The sequence below is a fragment of the Hyperoodon ampullatus genome, assembly GCF_949752795.1.
Source record: "Hyperoodon ampullatus genome assembly, chromosome: 18".
Lineage (NCBI taxonomy): Eukaryota > Metazoa > Chordata > Mammalia > Artiodactyla > Ziphiidae > Hyperoodon > Hyperoodon ampullatus.
Window position 1 is genome coordinate 37,740,414 of NC_136931.1, and position 18,888 is coordinate 37,759,301.

Consider the following 18,888-nt stretch of genomic DNA (forward strand, 5'->3'; position numbering starts at 1 on the left):
TAGATTGTAACTTTGCTAGTATTAACTATTTCAAACGGGACTTTTTAATTTGAATGAACAGTCATTGAAAACTTCTGGGAAATCAATGATACTCCAATATAAAATAAAAATTAAATTTAAAAAAATGAAAGAAAACTGCTGGGCAGAGGAACTCTGAAAGGTAGTCAGGACCCACTTTTTTCACCTATCAGATTTGGTGAGGGTGTAGGGAAAATGGAGTTTTTCACTTTTGATGAATATGTATCTAAATAAAAGTCATGCCCATACTTTCACCCGGCAATTCCATTTCTAGAAATTTATCCCTCAGCAATACTTGAACAAGCGGGCAGAGATGTATGCAAAGTGACCTTTACTGTAGCAAAATGGCCCATATAGGTTGAAAACAACCTATATGTGCCTATCAGCAAGGGTTTAAATTTTGCCACATACATATGGGAGGTCACCTTGTAGCCAATAAAGATAGATCTTGATGTACTGATTTTTATTATGAAAAAAATTATAGAACATATATATGGTATTATCCCATTTATGGAGAGACATGCTTATATGTGCATTAAAATTTTCTAGGTTATGCAAGAAAGTTAAGTGTGGTGTAGAAAGTGGGTGATGGGGAGAGAGGGAATTCTACTTTTCACTTTATTACTTTCTAAACCATTTGAATTTTTTTTAACAATGAGCATGTATTGCTTTTAAAATTAAAAATTAGCAACCCACTGTCAAGTGTGGACCTTGTCTTGACCCTGATTTGAGCAAATAAACGATAAAAATATACTTCAGAGACATTCAGGGAAATTTAATTCTAAATTGCATATTTGGGCTTCCTTGGTGGTGCAGTGGTTAAGAATCTGCCTGCCAATGCAGGGGACATGGGTTTGAGCCCTGGTCTGGGAAGATCCCACATGCCACGGAGCAGCTAAGCCCGTGCGCCACAACTACTAAAGTCCATATGCCTAGATCCTGTGCTCTGCAACAAGAGAAGCCACCGCAATGAGAAGCCCACGCACTGCAATGACGAGTAGCCCCGGCTCGCCTCAACTAGAGAAAGACCGCACGCAGCAATGAAGACCCGATGTAGCCAAAAAAAAAAAAAAAAAAATTTTTTTAAATTGCATATTTGATGATAGAATTTCTATTAATATTGTGACTATGATAATGGTAATGTGGCTATAATGTGGGTTAAATGACTTCAGGAAAAAGGGAGATACAGTTAAGCAAGTGTGGCAAAATCTTAACTGTTGGGTTTGGGTAGTCAGTATGGGGTAGCATAATATTGTCCTCTAGTAAAGAGGTATATATTTGTTGTATACATTTGAAAACTTTCATTGTAAAACATTTTTTAATCAGTTAAATAAGCCAAGAAGAGCTGTTAAAGAAATGAGCTTCCAAAAAGTCTTTACAACAGTACTGAAATATATGGACCCACGAAGTAGTAAGCTTCCATCGCTGGGGTATGAATGTGTTGGAAAATTGTGAAGGATTCCTGCCCTAGGAGGGCATTTGGACAAGATTGCTTTAAGGCAATTCCCCTACCCCACAACTAGTTTAAAAAATAACGAAGTACCTACTACATTCCAGATAATCAAAATATATTACCATCACCTGCTTTCAGGGCATAGAAGAAAAAGCCACAAACAGTACTTATATTTATTCTCACGAAATCAACAGTGAAAAGGCAAGCTTAGGAATGGGAGAAAATATTTGCAATAATTTTTTAATAGGTGGTTAATATTTACACTATATAAAGAACAACTCAACAACAGAAAACCTATTTAAAAAATGGGTGAAGGACTTGAACAGACATTTTCCCAAATAGCCAACAAGCACATGAAAAAGTGCTCACTAATCATTAGAGGAATGCAAATCAAAACCACAATGAGATGCCACCTCACACCAATTTAGGATGGCTACTAACAAAAAAACCAGAAAATAAGTGTTGGCCAGGATGTGGAGAGATTGGAACCCTTGTGCACTGTTGGTGGGAATGTAATATGCAGTTATTATGGAAAACAGTATGGTGGTTCCTCAAAATTTAAAAACAGAATTAGCAAATGTCACTTCCAGGTAAATGCCCAAAAGAATAGAAAGCAGGATCTCCAAGAGACACGTAACTATACACATCTATAGCAGCACTATTTACAACAGCCAAGAGGTAAAAGCAACCTAAGTGTTCATTGACAGATGAATGGATAAAGTGTAGTATATCCACACAATGGAAAATTATTCAGACTTAAAAAGGAAAGAAATTCCGACACATGCCACAATATAGATGAACCTCAAGGACATTATGCTAAGTGAAAAAAAGTCAAAAAAAATACCATATGATTCCACTTAGATGAAGTATCTAGCTAGAATAGTTAAAATTCAGACAGAGGTAGAATGGTGGTTGCCAGAGGCTGGGGGAGGGAGGAATGGGAGTTGTTTAATGGGTTTCATAGGTAGAGTCAGCTTTGCGAGATGAAGAGTTCTGGAGATCACATAACAATGTGAATGTACTTAACACTAGTGAACTGTATTCTTAAAAATTGTTAAGATAGTAAATTTTATATTTACCACAATTTTTTTTAAAAAGTGAATGTGCTTTAATTTTACCTGGTGATGAATAGATTGCTTTTGACCCAAAGCTAGAATCTAAATCTTGGTACCAAAATCAAATTATATACCTTCTTAAAATAAATGAGGAAAAGACTCACATCCATTTTAGATCAAAGTAATAATAGAAGCACTATTTACTGAATGCCTTCTAAGTGTCACACATTTTACAAATATTACCTTTAATTCTCACAAAGTAGATAATATTTCCATTTTATAAACAAGGAAACTGAAGCTCATTAAGGTCGTAATATTTTCTCAGGGTATAAGTGGCAGAGTCAGAATTTAAATGCAAGTGCATGTGGTTCTAAAGCTCACGTTCATTCCCCTGTCCCACATGGCTGTGGGACATTATGCCTGTGTGGGATCATTTGATTACAGCATTTCTCTAAACTTAGCTTGCTAAGTGTCTAGAATTAAAAGGGGCAGGGAAAGAAAATCACTCCCTTAGTTACTCCTGTTCTATGCAGCAGGTATTATACCTTATTTACAGCAGATAGAAGGCAACCACTATTATTGATACCATTCTGATTAGGCTTAAAAAATTTGGATGCAATCACTTTATTGCATTCTTCATGGATATATTTAATTAGATCATGTATTTTTTTTGAAAGTTAATAAACTTTATTTTTTAGAGCAGCTTTTAGGTTCATAGCAAAATTGAGCAGGAAGGACAGAGATTTCCGCTATGCCCTCTGTACCTGCCCGTACCGCCCCATCCACAACCTCCTCCACTACTGACATCACCTGCTACAGTGGGTGGATTTACTACAGTTGATGAACCTACAATGACTCATTGTTATCACCCAAAGTCCATTGCTAACATTAGGGGTCACTCTTGGTATTGCACATTCTGTGGGTTTTGATGAATGTATAATGATATATATCCACCATTGTAATATCAGACAGAATAGTTTCACTACCCTAAAAATCCTTTATGCTCTGCCTATTCATCTCTGCCCCCACCCCAACCCCTGGAGACCACTGATCTTTTTACTGTCTCCATAGGTTTTTCCTTTTTCATAGTGTCATATACTTGGAGCCATAAGGCCTTTTCGTATTGGCTTCTTTCACTTAGAAGTAAGCATTTAAATGTCCTCCATGTCTTTTCATGATGTGATAGCTCATTTCCTTTTGGTGCTGAATAATATTCCATGGTCTGGATGTACTACAGTTTATCCATTCACCTACCGAAAGACATCTTGGTTGCTTCTAAATTTTGGCAATTATGAATAAAGGTGCAATAAATATCAATGTGTAGGCTTTTGCAGACATAAGTTTTCAACTCACTTAAGCAAGTACCAAGGAGCATGATTACTGGATTACATGGTAAGAGTATGTTTAGTTTCGTAAGAAGCTCCCAAACTGTCTTCCAAGTAGCTGTAACATTATGCCTTCCCACGAACAATGAGAGTTCCTGTTGTTCCACATCCTCGCCAGCATTGTTCTTCTCCTTCAATATTGAATTGTTGTTCTGGGTCTTTTAATTTTCATATAAACTTTAGTCTGTTGATGTCCACAAAATGCTGGGACTTTGATTGGAATTGTGTTGAATCTATTGATCAAGTTGGGAAGAACTAACATCTTGACAATATTGAGCCTTTCTGTCCATGAACGTGCAATCTCTCCATGCATTTTATTCTCCTTAGATATGTTGATATTTTATTGGAGTTTTGAAGTTTGCTTCGTTGTAGATCATGTATTCTTAATTTTGGTTAAAATCATGTCTGGCATGATGCCTCAGAGCCCCTAGCAACTTATCTTTCCAGGCCCTTTTCCATAGTTTTGTTTTTGTTTTTGTTTTTTGCGATACGCGGGCCTCTCACTGTTGTGGCCTCTCCCATTGTGGAGCACAGGCTCTGGACGCACAGGCTCAGCGGCCATGGCTCACAGGCCCAGCCGCTCCGCAGCATGTGGGATCCTCCCGGACCAGGGCACGAACCCATGTCCCCCGCATCGGCAGGCGGACTCTCAGCCACTGCGCCACCAGGGAAGCCCTCCATAGTTTTAAAGTAAGTAGTAAGGTTACCTTTTTCAGTATGTGGGTATCAAAGAAAATAAACCTTGGTCTTTTTTTTAAAGTATAGTTGACTTACAATATTATATAAGTTTCAGGTGTACAATATAGTGATTTGATATTTCTATACATTATGATCACCAGTCTAGTTTTCCTGTCATCATACAGTGATTACATATTATTGACGATATTCCCTATGCTGTACATTACATCCCCATGACATTTATTTTATAACTGGTAGTTTGTACTCCTTAATCTCCCTCACCTATTTCACTCATCCCCTCTACCCACCTCCCCTCTGGCAACCACCAATTTGTTCTATGTTTTGTCTATTCATGTTGTTTTTAGACTCCACATGTAAGTGAGATCATACAGTATTTGTATTTCTGACTTATTTCACTTAGCATAATACCCTCTAGGTCTACCATGTTGTTGCACTTTAGTCTGTTTCTTACTTTTTTAATAAGATGCTAAAGACGCGGAGATCACCTTCCTCCTCACGGATACACCAGAAATACAGCTACACGTGGAACAACTCCTACAGAACACCTACTGAACGCTGGCAGAAGACCCCAGACCTCCCAAAAGGCAAGAAACTCCCCACATACCTGGGTAGGGCAAAGCGGAGAGATTCCCGCACAGAGGATCGGTGCCGAGCGGCACTCACCAGCCCGAGAGGCTTGTCTGCCCGCCCGCCGGGGCGGGCGGCGCTGGAAGCTGAGGCTCGGGCTTCGGTCAGAGCGCAGGGAGAGGACTGGGGCTGGCGGCGAGAACTCAGCCTGAAGGGGGCTAATGTGCCACAGCTAGCCGGGAGGGAGTCCGGGAAAACTCTGGAGCTGCCGAAGAGGCAAGAGACTTGTTCTTCCCTCTTGGTTTCCTGCTGCGCGAGGAGAGGGGATTAAGAGCGCTGCTTAAAGGGGCTCCACAGACGGGCGCGAGTCGCGACTGAAAGCGCGGAGCCCAGTGACGGGCGTGGGACGCTGGGGCTGCTGCTGCCGCCGCCAAGAAGCCCGTGTGCGAGCGCAGGTCACTGTCCACACCGCCCTTCCGGGAGCCTGAGCAGCCCGCCACTGCCGGGGTCCCGGGATCCAGGGGCGGCTTCCCTGGGAGAACGCACGGCGCGCCTCGGGCTGGTGCAACGTCACGCCGACCTCTGCCGCTGCAGGCTCGCCCCGCACTCCGTGCCCCTCCCTCCCGCCCGGCCTGAGTGAGCCAGAGTTCCCGAAGAGGCTGCTCCTTTAACCCTTTCCTGTCTGAGCGAAGAACAGACGCCCTCCGGCGACCTACACGCAGAGGCGGGGCCAAATCCAAAGCTGAGACCCGGGAGCTGTGAGAACAAAGAAGAGAAAGGGAAACCTCTCCCAGCAGCCTCAGAAGCAGCGGATTAAAGCTCCACAATCAACTTGATGTACCCTGCATCTGTGGAATACATGAATAGACAACAAATCATCCCAAATTGAGGAGCCAGGAGTCAGTACTGTGCCTCTGAGGTGGGAGAGCCAACTTCAGGACACTGGTCCACAAGAGACCTCCCAGCTCCACATAATATCAAACGGCGAAAATCTTCCAGAGATCTCCATCTCAACACCAGCACCCAGCTTCACTCAACGACCAGCAAGCTACAGTGCTGGACACCCTATGCCAAACAACTAGCAAGACAGGAACACAACGCCACCCATTAGCAGAGAGGTGGCCTAAAATCATAAAAAGTCTGCAGACACCCCAAAACACACCACCAGACGTGGACCTGCCCACCAGAAAGACAAGATCCAGCCTCATCCACCAGAACACAGGCACTAGTCCCCTCGACCAGGAAACCTACACAACCCACTAAACCAACCTTAGCCACTGGGGACAGACACCAAAAACAACAGGAACTACGAACCTGCAGCCGGCAAAAAGGAGACCCCAAACACAGTAACATAAGCAAAATGAGAAGACAGAAAAACACACAGCAGGAGAAGGAGCAAGATAAAAACCCACCAGACCTAACAAATGAAGAGGTAATAGGCAGTCTATCTGAAAAAGAATTCAGAATAATGATAGTAAAGATGATCCAAAATCTTGGAAATAGAATAGACAAAATGCAAGAAACAGTTAACAAGGACCTAGTAGAACTAAAGATGAATCAAGCATCGATTAAAAACACAATAAATGAAATGAAAAATACTCTAGATGGGATCAATAGCAGAATAACTGAGGCAGAAGAACGGATAAGTGAGGTGGAAGATAAAATAGTGGAAATAACTAATGCAGAGCAAAATAAAGAGAAAAGAATGAAAAGAACAGAGGACAATATCAGAGACCTCTGGGACAACATTAAACGCACCAACATTCGAATTATAGGGGTTCCAGAAGAAGAAGAGAAAAAGAAAGGGACTGAGAAAATATTTGAAGAGATTATAGTTGAAAACTTCCCTAATATGGGAAAGGAAATAGTTAATCAAGTCCAAGAAGCACAGAGAGTCCCATACAGAATAAATCCAAGGAGAAATACGCCAAGACACATATTAATCAAACTGTCAAAAATTAAACACAAAGAAATCATATTAAAAGCAGCAAGGCAAAAACAACAAATAACACACAAGGGAATCCCCATCAGGATAACAGCTGATCTCTCAGCAGAAACTCTACAAGCCAGAAGGGAGTGGCAGGACATAATTAAAGTGATGAAGGAGAGAAACCTGCAACCAAGATTACTCTACCCAGCAAGGATCTCATTCAGATTTGATGGAGAAATTAAAACGTTTACAGACAAGCAAAAGCTGAGAGAGTTCAGCACCACCAAACCAGCTTTACAACAAATGCTAAAGGAACTTCTCTAGGCAAGAAACACAACAGAAGGAAAAGACCTACAATAACGAACCCAAAACAATTAATAAAATGGGAATAGGAACATACATATCGATAATTACCTTAAATGTAAATGGACTAAACGCTCCCACCAAAAGACACAGATTGGCTGAATGGATACAAAAACAAGACCCATATATATGCTGTCTACAAGAGACCCACTTCAGACCTAGAGACACATACAGACTGAAAGTAAGGGGATGGAAAAAGATATTCCATGCAAATGGAAACCAAAAGAAAGCTGGAGTAGCAATTCTCATATCAGACAAAATAGACTTTAAAATAAAGACTACTAGAAGAGACAAAGAAGGCCACTACATAATGATCAAGGGATCGATCCAAGAAGAAGATATAACAATTGTAAATATTTATGCACCCAACATAGGAGCACCTCAATACATAAGGCAAACACTAACAGCCATAAAAGGAGAAATCGACAGTAACACAATCATAGTAGGGGACTTTAACACCCCACTTTCACCAATGGACAGATCATCCAAAATGAAAATAAATAAGGAAACACAAGCTTTAAATGATACATTAAACAAGATGGACTTAATTGATATTTATAGGACATTCCATCCAAAAACAACAGAATACACATTTTTCTCAAGTGCTCATGGAACATTCTCCAGGATAGATCATATCTTGGGTCACAAATCAAGCCTTGGTAAATTTAAGAAAATTGAAATTGTATCAAGTATCTTTTCCGACCACAATGCTATGAGACTAGATATCAATTACAGGAAAAGAGCTATAAAAAATACAAACACATGGAGGCTAAACAATACATTACTTAATAACGAAGTGATCACTGAAGAAATCAAAGAGGAAATAAAAAAATACCTAGAAACAAATGACAATGGAGACACGACGACCCAAAACCTATGGGATGCAGCAAAAGCAGTTCTAAGAGGGAAGTTTATAGCAATACAATCCCACCTTAAGAAACAGGAAATATCTCGACTAAACAACCTAACCTTGCACCTAAAGCAATTAGAGAAAGAAGAACAAAAACATCCCAAAGTTAGCAGAAGGAAAGAAATCATAAAAATCAGATCAGAAATAAATGAAAAAGAAATGAAGGAAACAATAGCAAAGATAAAAGCTTTCTCTTCTTAAATTCAGGTCTGTGTGGAGGTAATTAAGCCTCTAAGCCAGCTTCAGGGCCTTCCTGTAATGACTCAGCTTCTTGTTCTCCTGACCTAATCCTAGCTGAACACCAGCTGTTATATACTCTGATCAGAGCATATAACAGAAGTAAAGGTGGAGGCCAAGACTAGAAGGAAAATGTGTGGAAGCCAAAGGAGAACATCAGTCACTTCATGTTTTGCTTGTGGCCAGCCCCATTTTCCATACAACTTCCCATGATCTCCTAAAGGGTGACCTGGATTGCATTAGAAAACAACACTTCCTCCTATGAATCTTTGTCCTGGGATGCTGATAAGATGTGTATCCTTACTTGGCTGTGATAGGGAAAACTTAACAAGCTTTGTAGCATCTGTGTTTCCTCTAGACAGTAGAGAATGGGCTTCTCCTTTGTTCCATCCTGCCGATTTCAATCTAAGTTATGCCTGGCCAATGAAGGGGTCTCCTTGGCCAGCATGTGTCCTCTGCCCAATGCTCCCGAGTGGCTCCTGGCTCCCCACATGAATGTCAAGCTGTATAATGGGAATGAACAGATGGTAACATGGAAACATGACTCTCTAATCCCAGTGTTAATGTAGCATAAACCCACCCAAGAGGATGGCAGAGCTCTCTGTGGGTGGCTCTGTGGGCTAAAGCCTCCAGGACTAACGGGACTAACTTGTAACTGGGCTTACAAGCTGCAGGCTGAGGTGTCCAGATTCTCTGCTACATAAGCATTGGTTGAAGCAATGACTCTGGGCAAAATGAAGAGAGGAGGTCTCGCTTCCTTACTGCTGAAAGCAGGTGAGGAGAATCTAGAAGAATTTTGTTTCTCAGGAACGAATAGGAAGTAAGCTAATATAGAATGACTGTGGTATCCAGACAAGGTACAAGTTCTGACTGCAGCAAAGAATGTATAAGTGCTTCTCCCCTTTTTTGCCCAGTTGGCAGAATCTGCCTATCAGATTCTCAATTGGCACAGAATGGAACATACTGTCTGGGCAGTGAATGTAAGAACACCAGTGAATTCCCAAAGATTAATGATTGGCTTAAGGAATTTTCTCTCTCTCCCCCCTCCCTCCCTCCTTCTTTTTTTCTCTCCCTTTCTTTCTTTCTCCTTCCTCCTTTCCTTCCTTCCTCCCTCCCGCCCACCCTTCCTTCCTTCTCTCTCTCTTTTTTTCTCTCTCTCTCTCCTTTCTCTATTTTTGGTTAGAAAAAAATGTCCAAGAGACACAGACTACTTTTCTGAAAGCCAACATGATTTAGGGGGCCTGGGTACTGTTCTTCTCCCAAATGCCCCCTAAGGAAACCTTCATGCATAAAGGTCCTCCAGGGATGTGTTCCCATCAGTAACACCCTCTGTCCATGGAAGAACCCTTGGACCAAATTCTCTATTAAGATTAAACAAAGATTTGCACTGAAAACATGCACATGGGGAATGCGGAATGTGTTTCCTATTAAGGCATTTTGAAGAGAGCCGAGGAAGAAAGCCTATTGTTTTTGTTCATCAGAGCTGCCACCAAATGTTGAGGGATAACAGTGGGAACCCAGTTCACTCCAAGGAGAACAGACTCATTAAAAGCGTCATTTTCTTGACCCAAAAAGCTGATCAAAAAGATGGGCAAAAATGTCGGAGTTAGTTTGGAAAAATATTTGGAAATGGTGTTTTGACATCATCAGAAAGAGGGTCCTTGTGGCTTTCCCCCAGACCAAGACTAAGACCAAATAAGGCAGCATTAGAGTCTTCAACCTGGTCAAACGCATAGTAGACTAGGGTGACAGTGTGCAAACACTCCTAAGTGTGCAGACACTCCTGAGTGTGTGTATGTCTGTGTGTATTTAGCGTATATTAACACACATGAACACTCGATGCATGAAGGATGCATCAAAACTCATCTTAATACATTTTTGTTGAATGTCTTTTTCCCTGAACTGTTTTTAACACCTACTGTAAGCAAATTGGGGAAGAGAAATCCTTATTGTCCATTACTCTTCTTTTCTTCCTTGCATTTTTCTTCTTCCTCCTTTTTTCTTTATCCTTCTTTCTTTCTCTGTCTTGCTCTCTTTTTCTTGCTCTTTCTCTGTGTCTCTAAGATTGAAATTAAATGTGCTGTCTGTAAAATAAGCACTGTTATGGGGATCTGCGGCCTGACCCTCAAGTTTCTGGTTTCATTACAAATTAATATCTGCGTTTTGTTCCTCACTCATAAAAGCAGCTCTTGCTTTAGAAATCCCTCAAAAAAAAAAAAAAAAAAAAAATAAGATGCTAATATATGATTATGTGAGACCTCTACATGTGTTTCTTTCTGTATTTTAATACTTACTAAATACTTATACCAGGAGCTGTACTAAATGCTTTACATGTATTAGCTCAGATACTCCTCCAAATTATTCTATGAGGTAGACATTATTTTTATTCCTACTTATTGATTTGGCATAAAGAAGCTAATTAATTTGCTCAAGGTTTCACAGGTGGTAAATGGCTGAGCAGTGTTTTAAACCCAGAAAGTCTGATTCAAGAGTTTGTGCTCTGGGGAGCAGTATGGTTCAGTGTTCAGCAACCTGGGCTTTTTTCCTGCTAGAGTAGATGGCTTTTTGCATACCACAGATTCTCCCAAACTGATAACAACTGCACCTTGAATGCATATAAAAATAGTATTTATTAACGTAGGTTGTACTATATATTTAGTCAAACCAAGAGATTAACACAAAAACTTAAGTACAATCTTTAGACTCCATTCAGCTTGCATTTCATATTCTGGATAGGACAGGAGACTGTCTTTTGCTTAAAACAAAACAGCTTCAATGACATTTTGTAGGAGAGGGCAGACCTGTGGGGAGCCAAGGCTGAGCCAACCAGGCACTGGGGCTAATCTAACGAATTTGCTGCCCATGTGAGAGCCACCCTGCTCAGCCGCAATGCTGGTTTCTTTGCTATTAAGGATAGGATCCTTGTTATAAAAGTTCAAACAAATTTCCAAAGCCCTCACATCTTCCTTGAGGTGGCAGATGCACTGCTGGTTTGCAGTACAGGTGGTCTGGAAGCTGAAATCACTCTGTTGTAGCCTTTTGTGCTTTGGCAGCATTTTCCAAAATTTTCCTTTTCCACTGTTCATAATCCTGTGTCAGATCTTCATCTTTTTGCAGTTTATGTGGGATCTCTACTACATTCTCTGTTTCTATGAGAGAAAAAATTTTTTTAATGTTTCAAAATCCTTATGTTTACAAATGAGTAAGAAAGAAGTAAGCTTGTTTACTTTAAAACGTCTATCTTAATTAAGGTAATAGGGAATAAGATACCAAAATGAGAAGTGGAAACAAGTTAACACATCAGTTTTTCGCTCTCCCTTATACTCCAAGCATTCCAAGACATCTTGATGATAGCTAACATTTATGAAGCCCTGAATCCAGCACTTTTTAATTGTATTATCTCATTCAACCTTCACCACAATTATGTGAAATGGGTGCTAATATTAATCACATTTTATAGATTAGGAAATTGAGGCTCACAGAAATTGTCACTTTCCTAAAATCACATAGCCACCCGGTGGTAAAGCAGGATATGAACCTAAGCAGTTTGCCTTCAGATGTATTCTTAATTACATGATACTTCTGTAAACTACTGCTTGGAAAACTGGTCTTATCAAATGATTAACTTCCAGGATTTAGTTAAAATCTGACTTTTTTTTTTTAATTGAAATATAGTTGATTTACAATGTTGTGTTAGTTTCTGGTGTACAGCAAAGTGATTCAGTTATACATATATATATATTCTTTTTCATATTCTTTTCCATTATGGTTTATCACAGGATACTGAATATAGTTCCCTGTGATACACAGTAGGACCTTGTCGTTTATCCTTCGTATATATAATAGTTTGTATCTGATAGTCCCAAACTCCCAATTGAACCCTCCTCCTTGGCAACAAGTCTGTTCTCTATGTCTGTGAGTCTGTTTCTGTTTCGTACATAAGTTCATTTGTGTCATATTTTAGATTCCACATACAAGTGATATCATATGGTATTTGTCTTTCTCTTTCTGACTTATTTCACTTAGTATGATAATCTCTAGATCCATCCATGTTGCTGCAAATATAAAATCTGACTCTTGTCAAGGCAAGCTGCTAAAGCAGCAAAGGGCTGTTCACTGCATTAAACCCACTGTACACTAATCCTATTGTACTAATTTTACAATGTTCATCCGGTGTTAATAATGGTTCACCTGTTGCTGAAGGTTCAACCACTGTCTTCTTTTTCTTCCATGGTGGAGTAGCTGAATCTCCAGGCTCTCCTTTAGGGGGAAAAAAAAGTATTATCAGAGTTAATTTTTCTCCTATTTTCAATTTTAGTTTTGGGGCTTATTTTGGATCACAAATAAAAACCAGATACCTTGATTGACCAAATACTAGGATAAGGAGAAGGCAAATGATCTTGCCCTTCTCTTTTCTTTGGCTTTTCCTGTCAGACTTCAGAACAGAGAATCTATTTTCTAGGCATGAATTTACGGAATCACAGGGTTGGTTTTTTTTGTTTTTTAGTTATTAAGCTATTTTATTTGAAAAATAGAAAAGAACAGTAATTTTCTCAGTAAAAACCGATCTTGTCTACAGATAGACAAGAATGTATAATTCAGAGAGCAGCTAGTTTGCAAGTTTGAAAATACTTAACTTTTACCAGCAGGTTTACATTTTCAAATGACACATTCTTGCAACATGGAATGAATACTCACTGTCGATCTGCTGCCCCATCTTCTCTAACTGTTTACAGAGTCGATCAAACATGGCTTTTTTTACACCAGATGTGGCTGCCATTTTATTTTTGTCCACCTGTAGCTTTAGAATCCTACAAAAGAATTTGATAACTTACTGTTCTTAACATCAGTATTGTTATCTTCTTTGGGCAACCAGTTATCAACTTATTTCCTTTCCACTCAGGCTTTATGAAGAGCCTCCAACTGTTTAATTTTCCCTTTATTTCAAACATATATGATTAGCTAAAACCATGCAAACTTACCTTTTAAAGCTATTTATTTAGTTATTTATTGTACTGCGAGAGTTAAAATGCACACAGGGTCTGTTACATAACAAATGGGGCACATAAAAGACATTTGCTATAGTACTTCATGCTTTATAGAACTCTTTCTTATACATCCCAGATGTTAACTAACTTGCTAAATGACAATTACAGCATTTTAAAGTGTTTAACTCACTTTAAACACTTATGATGCTTATATTTATATGATTACAAGAATATAAACCACCCTCTCCTCCAAAAACCCCCTCCCTAATAACACTTCACAACAACCACTAATGAAAAATACAAAACAAACTTCTTATTTAAAATAACAGACCCATTCAAACCTTTCTTTGTTCAGTGAAATGTGCTTTCAAAAGTGAGGTTGTCAATACTGCTTTCTACCATAACAGCCATACTCCCCCCCACACACATATACCTTTGTTGAAATAAAGGGACTATTTCTATTCACTAATAGTAGCTAATGGAGCCAAACACACCAAAATTAGTGGTTAAATAGTAAGAAACCTATTCTTTAAGCACCAGCTACAATTTGTTTTCTAAGGAGTTTTCCAGCAAGATAAAACAAGACAACTTTAGACAAAGATAACAATTACTAATATTTCCAGGGTAAAATTTCAGTATACACACAGATAACCCCAAAGATTCAAATTAAGAATTTATCATTGAAAAGTTTTATAAATTACTTGAAAAAGAGCTGCAATCAGTTCTTAAAAAAATGTGACTGGAAAATCACAACTAAGCACTGTTTTAATGCTAGGTTTCATGACTTAGCATACATATACATATATGTGGCTGTCACTTGGCAAGTGGACTTTGGGCAACACTAGTTCCTCGTTGTCAGGTCCATCATGGGATAAATTGAGAATCGGGTCACTTGGCCACTATTAAGGTTATTTAGGAAAATATGCCGAGTTGAAATCAACTAAATTAGAAGTATTCTTTGGCAACGAGCAATTTATTTATAAATTAGAGACTTTGCTGAATGTTAAAAGGAACACTTACTTGCATGCTGAAAGTAGTGCAGCAGTGGTGAAAAGCGGCCTGGATAAGTCAAGATCCACTTGCTGTGTTTGTGGAAGACTGGACTCATAGCTAAGTGAAAGCAGTGTTTGCAGAGTTATGTTAGAAAATATTATTTCAAAGAAACTGAAAATGCAACTCAGAACTTACGAACTATTTAAATGTATAAGATATGCATTCTGTCACTTCAGCATATTAGTTATTTTTTAAGACAGAAAATTACCAGGACATTGGATACTTCTGCTTTATGTATCAGTATCGATTTTCAATTATATGCCTCATACCTTTGCAGTATCTTTGAAGCCATGTTCACTGCTTCTGTACAGCTAAACTGTACAGCTAGGTCTCTTATTCCAATATTCGAGTTCAGGCCCAGTAAACACTCAAAAGATTTAAGACAACTCTGATACATCTTCTTGTTCAAACCAGAAAGTTTAATTAAATAAGCCTTTGAAAGGAAAAACAGATGAATCATAAAAATCATAAGTACTGTGTATTAGTGCCATTAACACTTGTTTAATAAGTCAACTTTTCAAGATTAATTAATTCTGTGGCAAGTCACTCTACCTAAAGGTTTAGCTTCATTTAGTCAAAAATCAGTAATCATGTCAGGCAAGTTAAGTACCGCTGGCAAGAAGCTCATACTATAGAAGGGCAGTCATGCATGTGTGCAGATAATTTAAAATACAACATAGTGTTACCACAGCCAAGCTGTGAATGAAAAAACATAGGAGATGCATATATGGTTGTTTTAACAAAGGTGCCAATGTGCAATTCACTGGAAGAACAAAGGAGGGAAGTAGTGGGAGTGAGGTGGGGAGGGTGAGTGTGTGTGAAAGGGAGATAAGAGGGAAACTGGGAGAGAAACAGGAGGATCAACAACGGAGGGACACCAACTCTGCTTGGGAAAGGAAAGCTTAATAAAGGATGTAACAGCAAGGCAGGGTCATTTTAAGACAAACAGGAGCTTGCTAGAAAAGCATTCCAGGTTAAAAAAAAAAAGACTTTGCATTTACAAAGTCAGTCATTAAGGTGCATGGTCTATTAAGTGAATAGTGTAGCTTGAGGTTAGTAGGGTTCAAGAAGGGCTGGAGAGTTTGATGGTAATGGGGGGGCGAACCCATGGGGAGCCAATGGGGTTTTTAATGCCACCATTTTTATCAGTGTACCATTATGTAACAGGCACTGTGTTAAGAGTGTTACATATAGTACATTGTTTCCTCCTTACAATTATCCAGTGAAATGGATACCTTTATCCCCATTTGATGGATGAGGAAACTAGAGACTCACAGAGTTAGTAACCGGTGGTGTTGAGATGTGGTCTCAACATGTGAGTCTTGCCATAGCTTGGCTCTCAACCACTGTGACACTGGAAGAAAAATGATACATGGGTTTTAAAGTATGTGATTTAAGAGAATGATGCTAGTGGCAGTGTGGAAGACAGCCTTGTGTAAAGAAAGAGGTGCTCAAGAAAACTAGGTAGTAAAGAATAAAGAGAATGTTGCAAAAAATATTTTTTCTCAAACTCTACAAAATGATTCTAAAGTTCATCTAGAATAACACAGGAGAATAGCCAGGAAAATTCTAAAACATGGAGTTTTGATGGGGGCTAGTCCAACCAGAGATGAAAACATGATTAGACTTCAGTGTTGCACCAGATTATTCAGACATTCAGTGGGACCTACTTACCCTGTCCAAGGGGCACTTCATGCAGGAAGCTGCAAGGTCCAGGCACATGACTGCATTGCTGGTTTCTGTGGTTCGTGCAGCCAGGCCAACACACTTCACATGGGACAGTCGCAAGTACTCCTCTGCTTTCCTGAGCAACACATTCACTAAAACTCTTTCCCAGAAGTTTGCCCAATACTTTGGTAAACAATGAATTCAGCCTGGCGGACTTCACTTCGACCCTAATTCCTATGCAAGTTTATTTGGGGCTGGGAATGAAACTCACAACTTTTGGGGGAGGACAGGTTCTACAAAACAGAACAAACCCTCTGACTCCAGACATCACTGTGCTCAAGTACTTTCAAGCAAAAGTAAGTTCCTGAAATCCTCCCAAAAAGGCCAACCCTTCTTTCAGCCTTCCATTACTGGAACAAGCATGAACTGTGACAGAGGCAGGCAAGTGAGACCAGGGTTCCTCCTTCCTCTAAATCTGTGCTTCTCGGGACTTCCCTGGTGGAGCAGTGATTAAGAATCCGCCTGCCAATGCAGGGTACACGGGTCCGATATCTGGTCCAGGAATATCCCACATGCCGCGGAGCAACTAAGCCCCTGCGTCACAGCTACTGAGCCTGCGCTCCAGAGCCCACGCGCCGAGAGGCCATGCTCTGCAACAAGAGAAGCCACTGCAATGAGAAGCCTGCGCACCGCAACTAAGAGTAGCCCCCGCTCGCCGAAACTAGAGAAAGTCGGCGCACAGCAACGAAGACCCAACGCAGCCATACGTACATACATACATACGTACATATATAAATAAATAAAAATAAATCTGTAGTTCTCAAACTTTAGTGTACATGACAGTAACCTTGGGGTTTGTGAAAAGATTGCTGGTCCCAGCCCGAGTTTCTGATCAGTACGCCTATAGTGGGGCCTAAAAATGTGCATTTCTACCAAGTTCCAAGAAGATACTGATACTGCCGGTCCAGGCACCACACTTTGAGAACCACTGTTCTAAATGATTACGAGTCCAGGAGGTGTTCCTTTCCTTCCCTTCACTCACCTAACTGACAGTCCAGGCACCCAGGCTAGCCCTGCCCTCCCAGTTTAACTACAATTCTTTCTTTCTTTCTTTTTTCATTTATTTACTTATCGGCTGTGTTGGGTCTTCGTTGCTGCACGCGGGCTTTCTCTACTTGCGGCGAGCGGGGGCTACTCTTCGTTGCAGTGCGCAGGCTTCTCATTGCGGTGGCTTCTCTTGTTGCGGAGCACAGGCTCCAGGCACACGGGCTTCAGTAGTTGTGGCACGCGGGCTCTGTAGTTGTGGCTCACGGGCTCTAGAGTGCAGGCTCAGTAATTGCGGTGTACAGGCTTAGCTGCTCCGCGGCATGTGGGATCTTCCCGGACCAGGGCTCGACCTGTGTCCCCTGCATTGGCAGGCGGATTCTTCACCACTGCACCACCAAGGAAGCCCCAATACTTTATTTCTAACCCTGGATCATGCAAAAGTCCTTCCCATCTCCGGGCTTTTGCACAGGCTGCTGTCCCTGCTTGGGCCCTCTTCGCACATCTTCCCGTGGCTGGCACCTTTTATAAATCGGGTCTCAGCGCCAATGGCACCCCCCCCTCCGAGGCTTTCTCGCAAGTTTTTTTTAATTAAAGGTTGCAGAGAGGCTGCGCTCCGCTCCATCCCCAGCGGCTCCGCACACCACCCCATTCCGCTTCCTGCGTAGTCGTTGCCACCATAGACACTGCCCTCCATGAGGTCTCTACCCCGTCTGTCTGCCTCCGCCGTAAACGAACTCTCAACAAGTTTCAGGAAAACGACCCAAGCTCTCCGCCTCTCTCCCTTTCCCACCACCGTGTATCCCACAGTGGTAGCTGTTCCCAGGGGCGTCTACACTCGCCCCTCCGGCCTGCTCACGAAGCCCACTGTCGGGAAGTTTTTCTTAAGGTAGGGCCTAAATCCCTTCTGTGGGGGCAGGGCCGCTGGGGTGCGCCCGACCGGACTCACCTCAGCACCTCCGGCTCGGCGATGCCCAGGCGCGGGGCTAAACGCCGGATCAGACCAGGCTCCATGGCGCGGACAAAGACTACACCCGCAAACAGCTGCAACGCGACGAAACCTGCGCGCGGACGTCGCGCCCGCCAGTGAGGGCCGGGACCCACCCCCCCGCTGCATCTGGATTGGTTGGGACAAGAAGTTGCGACTGCCCCGTAAACCAATCCTGGTCTTCCTCTTGAGCGTGCGCGCTGCGAGTACACGCGCCAAGGCAGTAAGTGAATGTGCTCCGGCAGCTCCCATTCCTTTTATTCCTCCCTTTTAGGCAGACTCAAATGCTGCCTTAGGCTCCTGCTGTCTCCTTCCTGCCGCCGAGAGATTTCCCCCTACTCCGCACTGTCCCGCCACGCACTGTGGAGAGATTGGCTGGCGCCTAGGTTCCTCAGTCCAGCGTGAAGTGACAAGGACCAATGAATACGCGAGACTTGGGGGGCCAATCTATGAGCTGCCTGCAGGGTCCGAAGGCGGAGCTAGAGGGGGCGGGGCTTGGAGGGGCCGCAGAGTCACCTGACCGCGGGAGG

The 18,888-nt window shown here is 41.4% G+C and overlaps 1 protein-coding gene across 1 annotated transcript; it reads right to left on the reverse strand.

Moving 5' to 3' along the window:
* Window positions 1-11,326: 11,326 nt before the first annotated feature.
* Window positions 11,327-18,384, reverse strand: ORC6 (origin recognition complex subunit 6; the record flags this gene model as incomplete). The annotated part of the gene is made up of 7 exons (XM_079724410.1): window positions 11,327-11,766; window positions 12,809-12,877; window positions 13,316-13,428; window positions 14,626-14,715; window positions 14,928-15,091; window positions 16,333-16,462; window positions 18,320-18,384. The coding sequence occupies 7 exons, from the start codon at window positions 18,382-18,384 to the stop codon at window positions 11,639-11,641; spliced, it is 759 nt and encodes a 252-aa protein (XP_079580536.1). The 3' UTR covers window positions 11,327-11,638.
* Window positions 18,385-18,888: the final 504 nt, after the last annotated feature.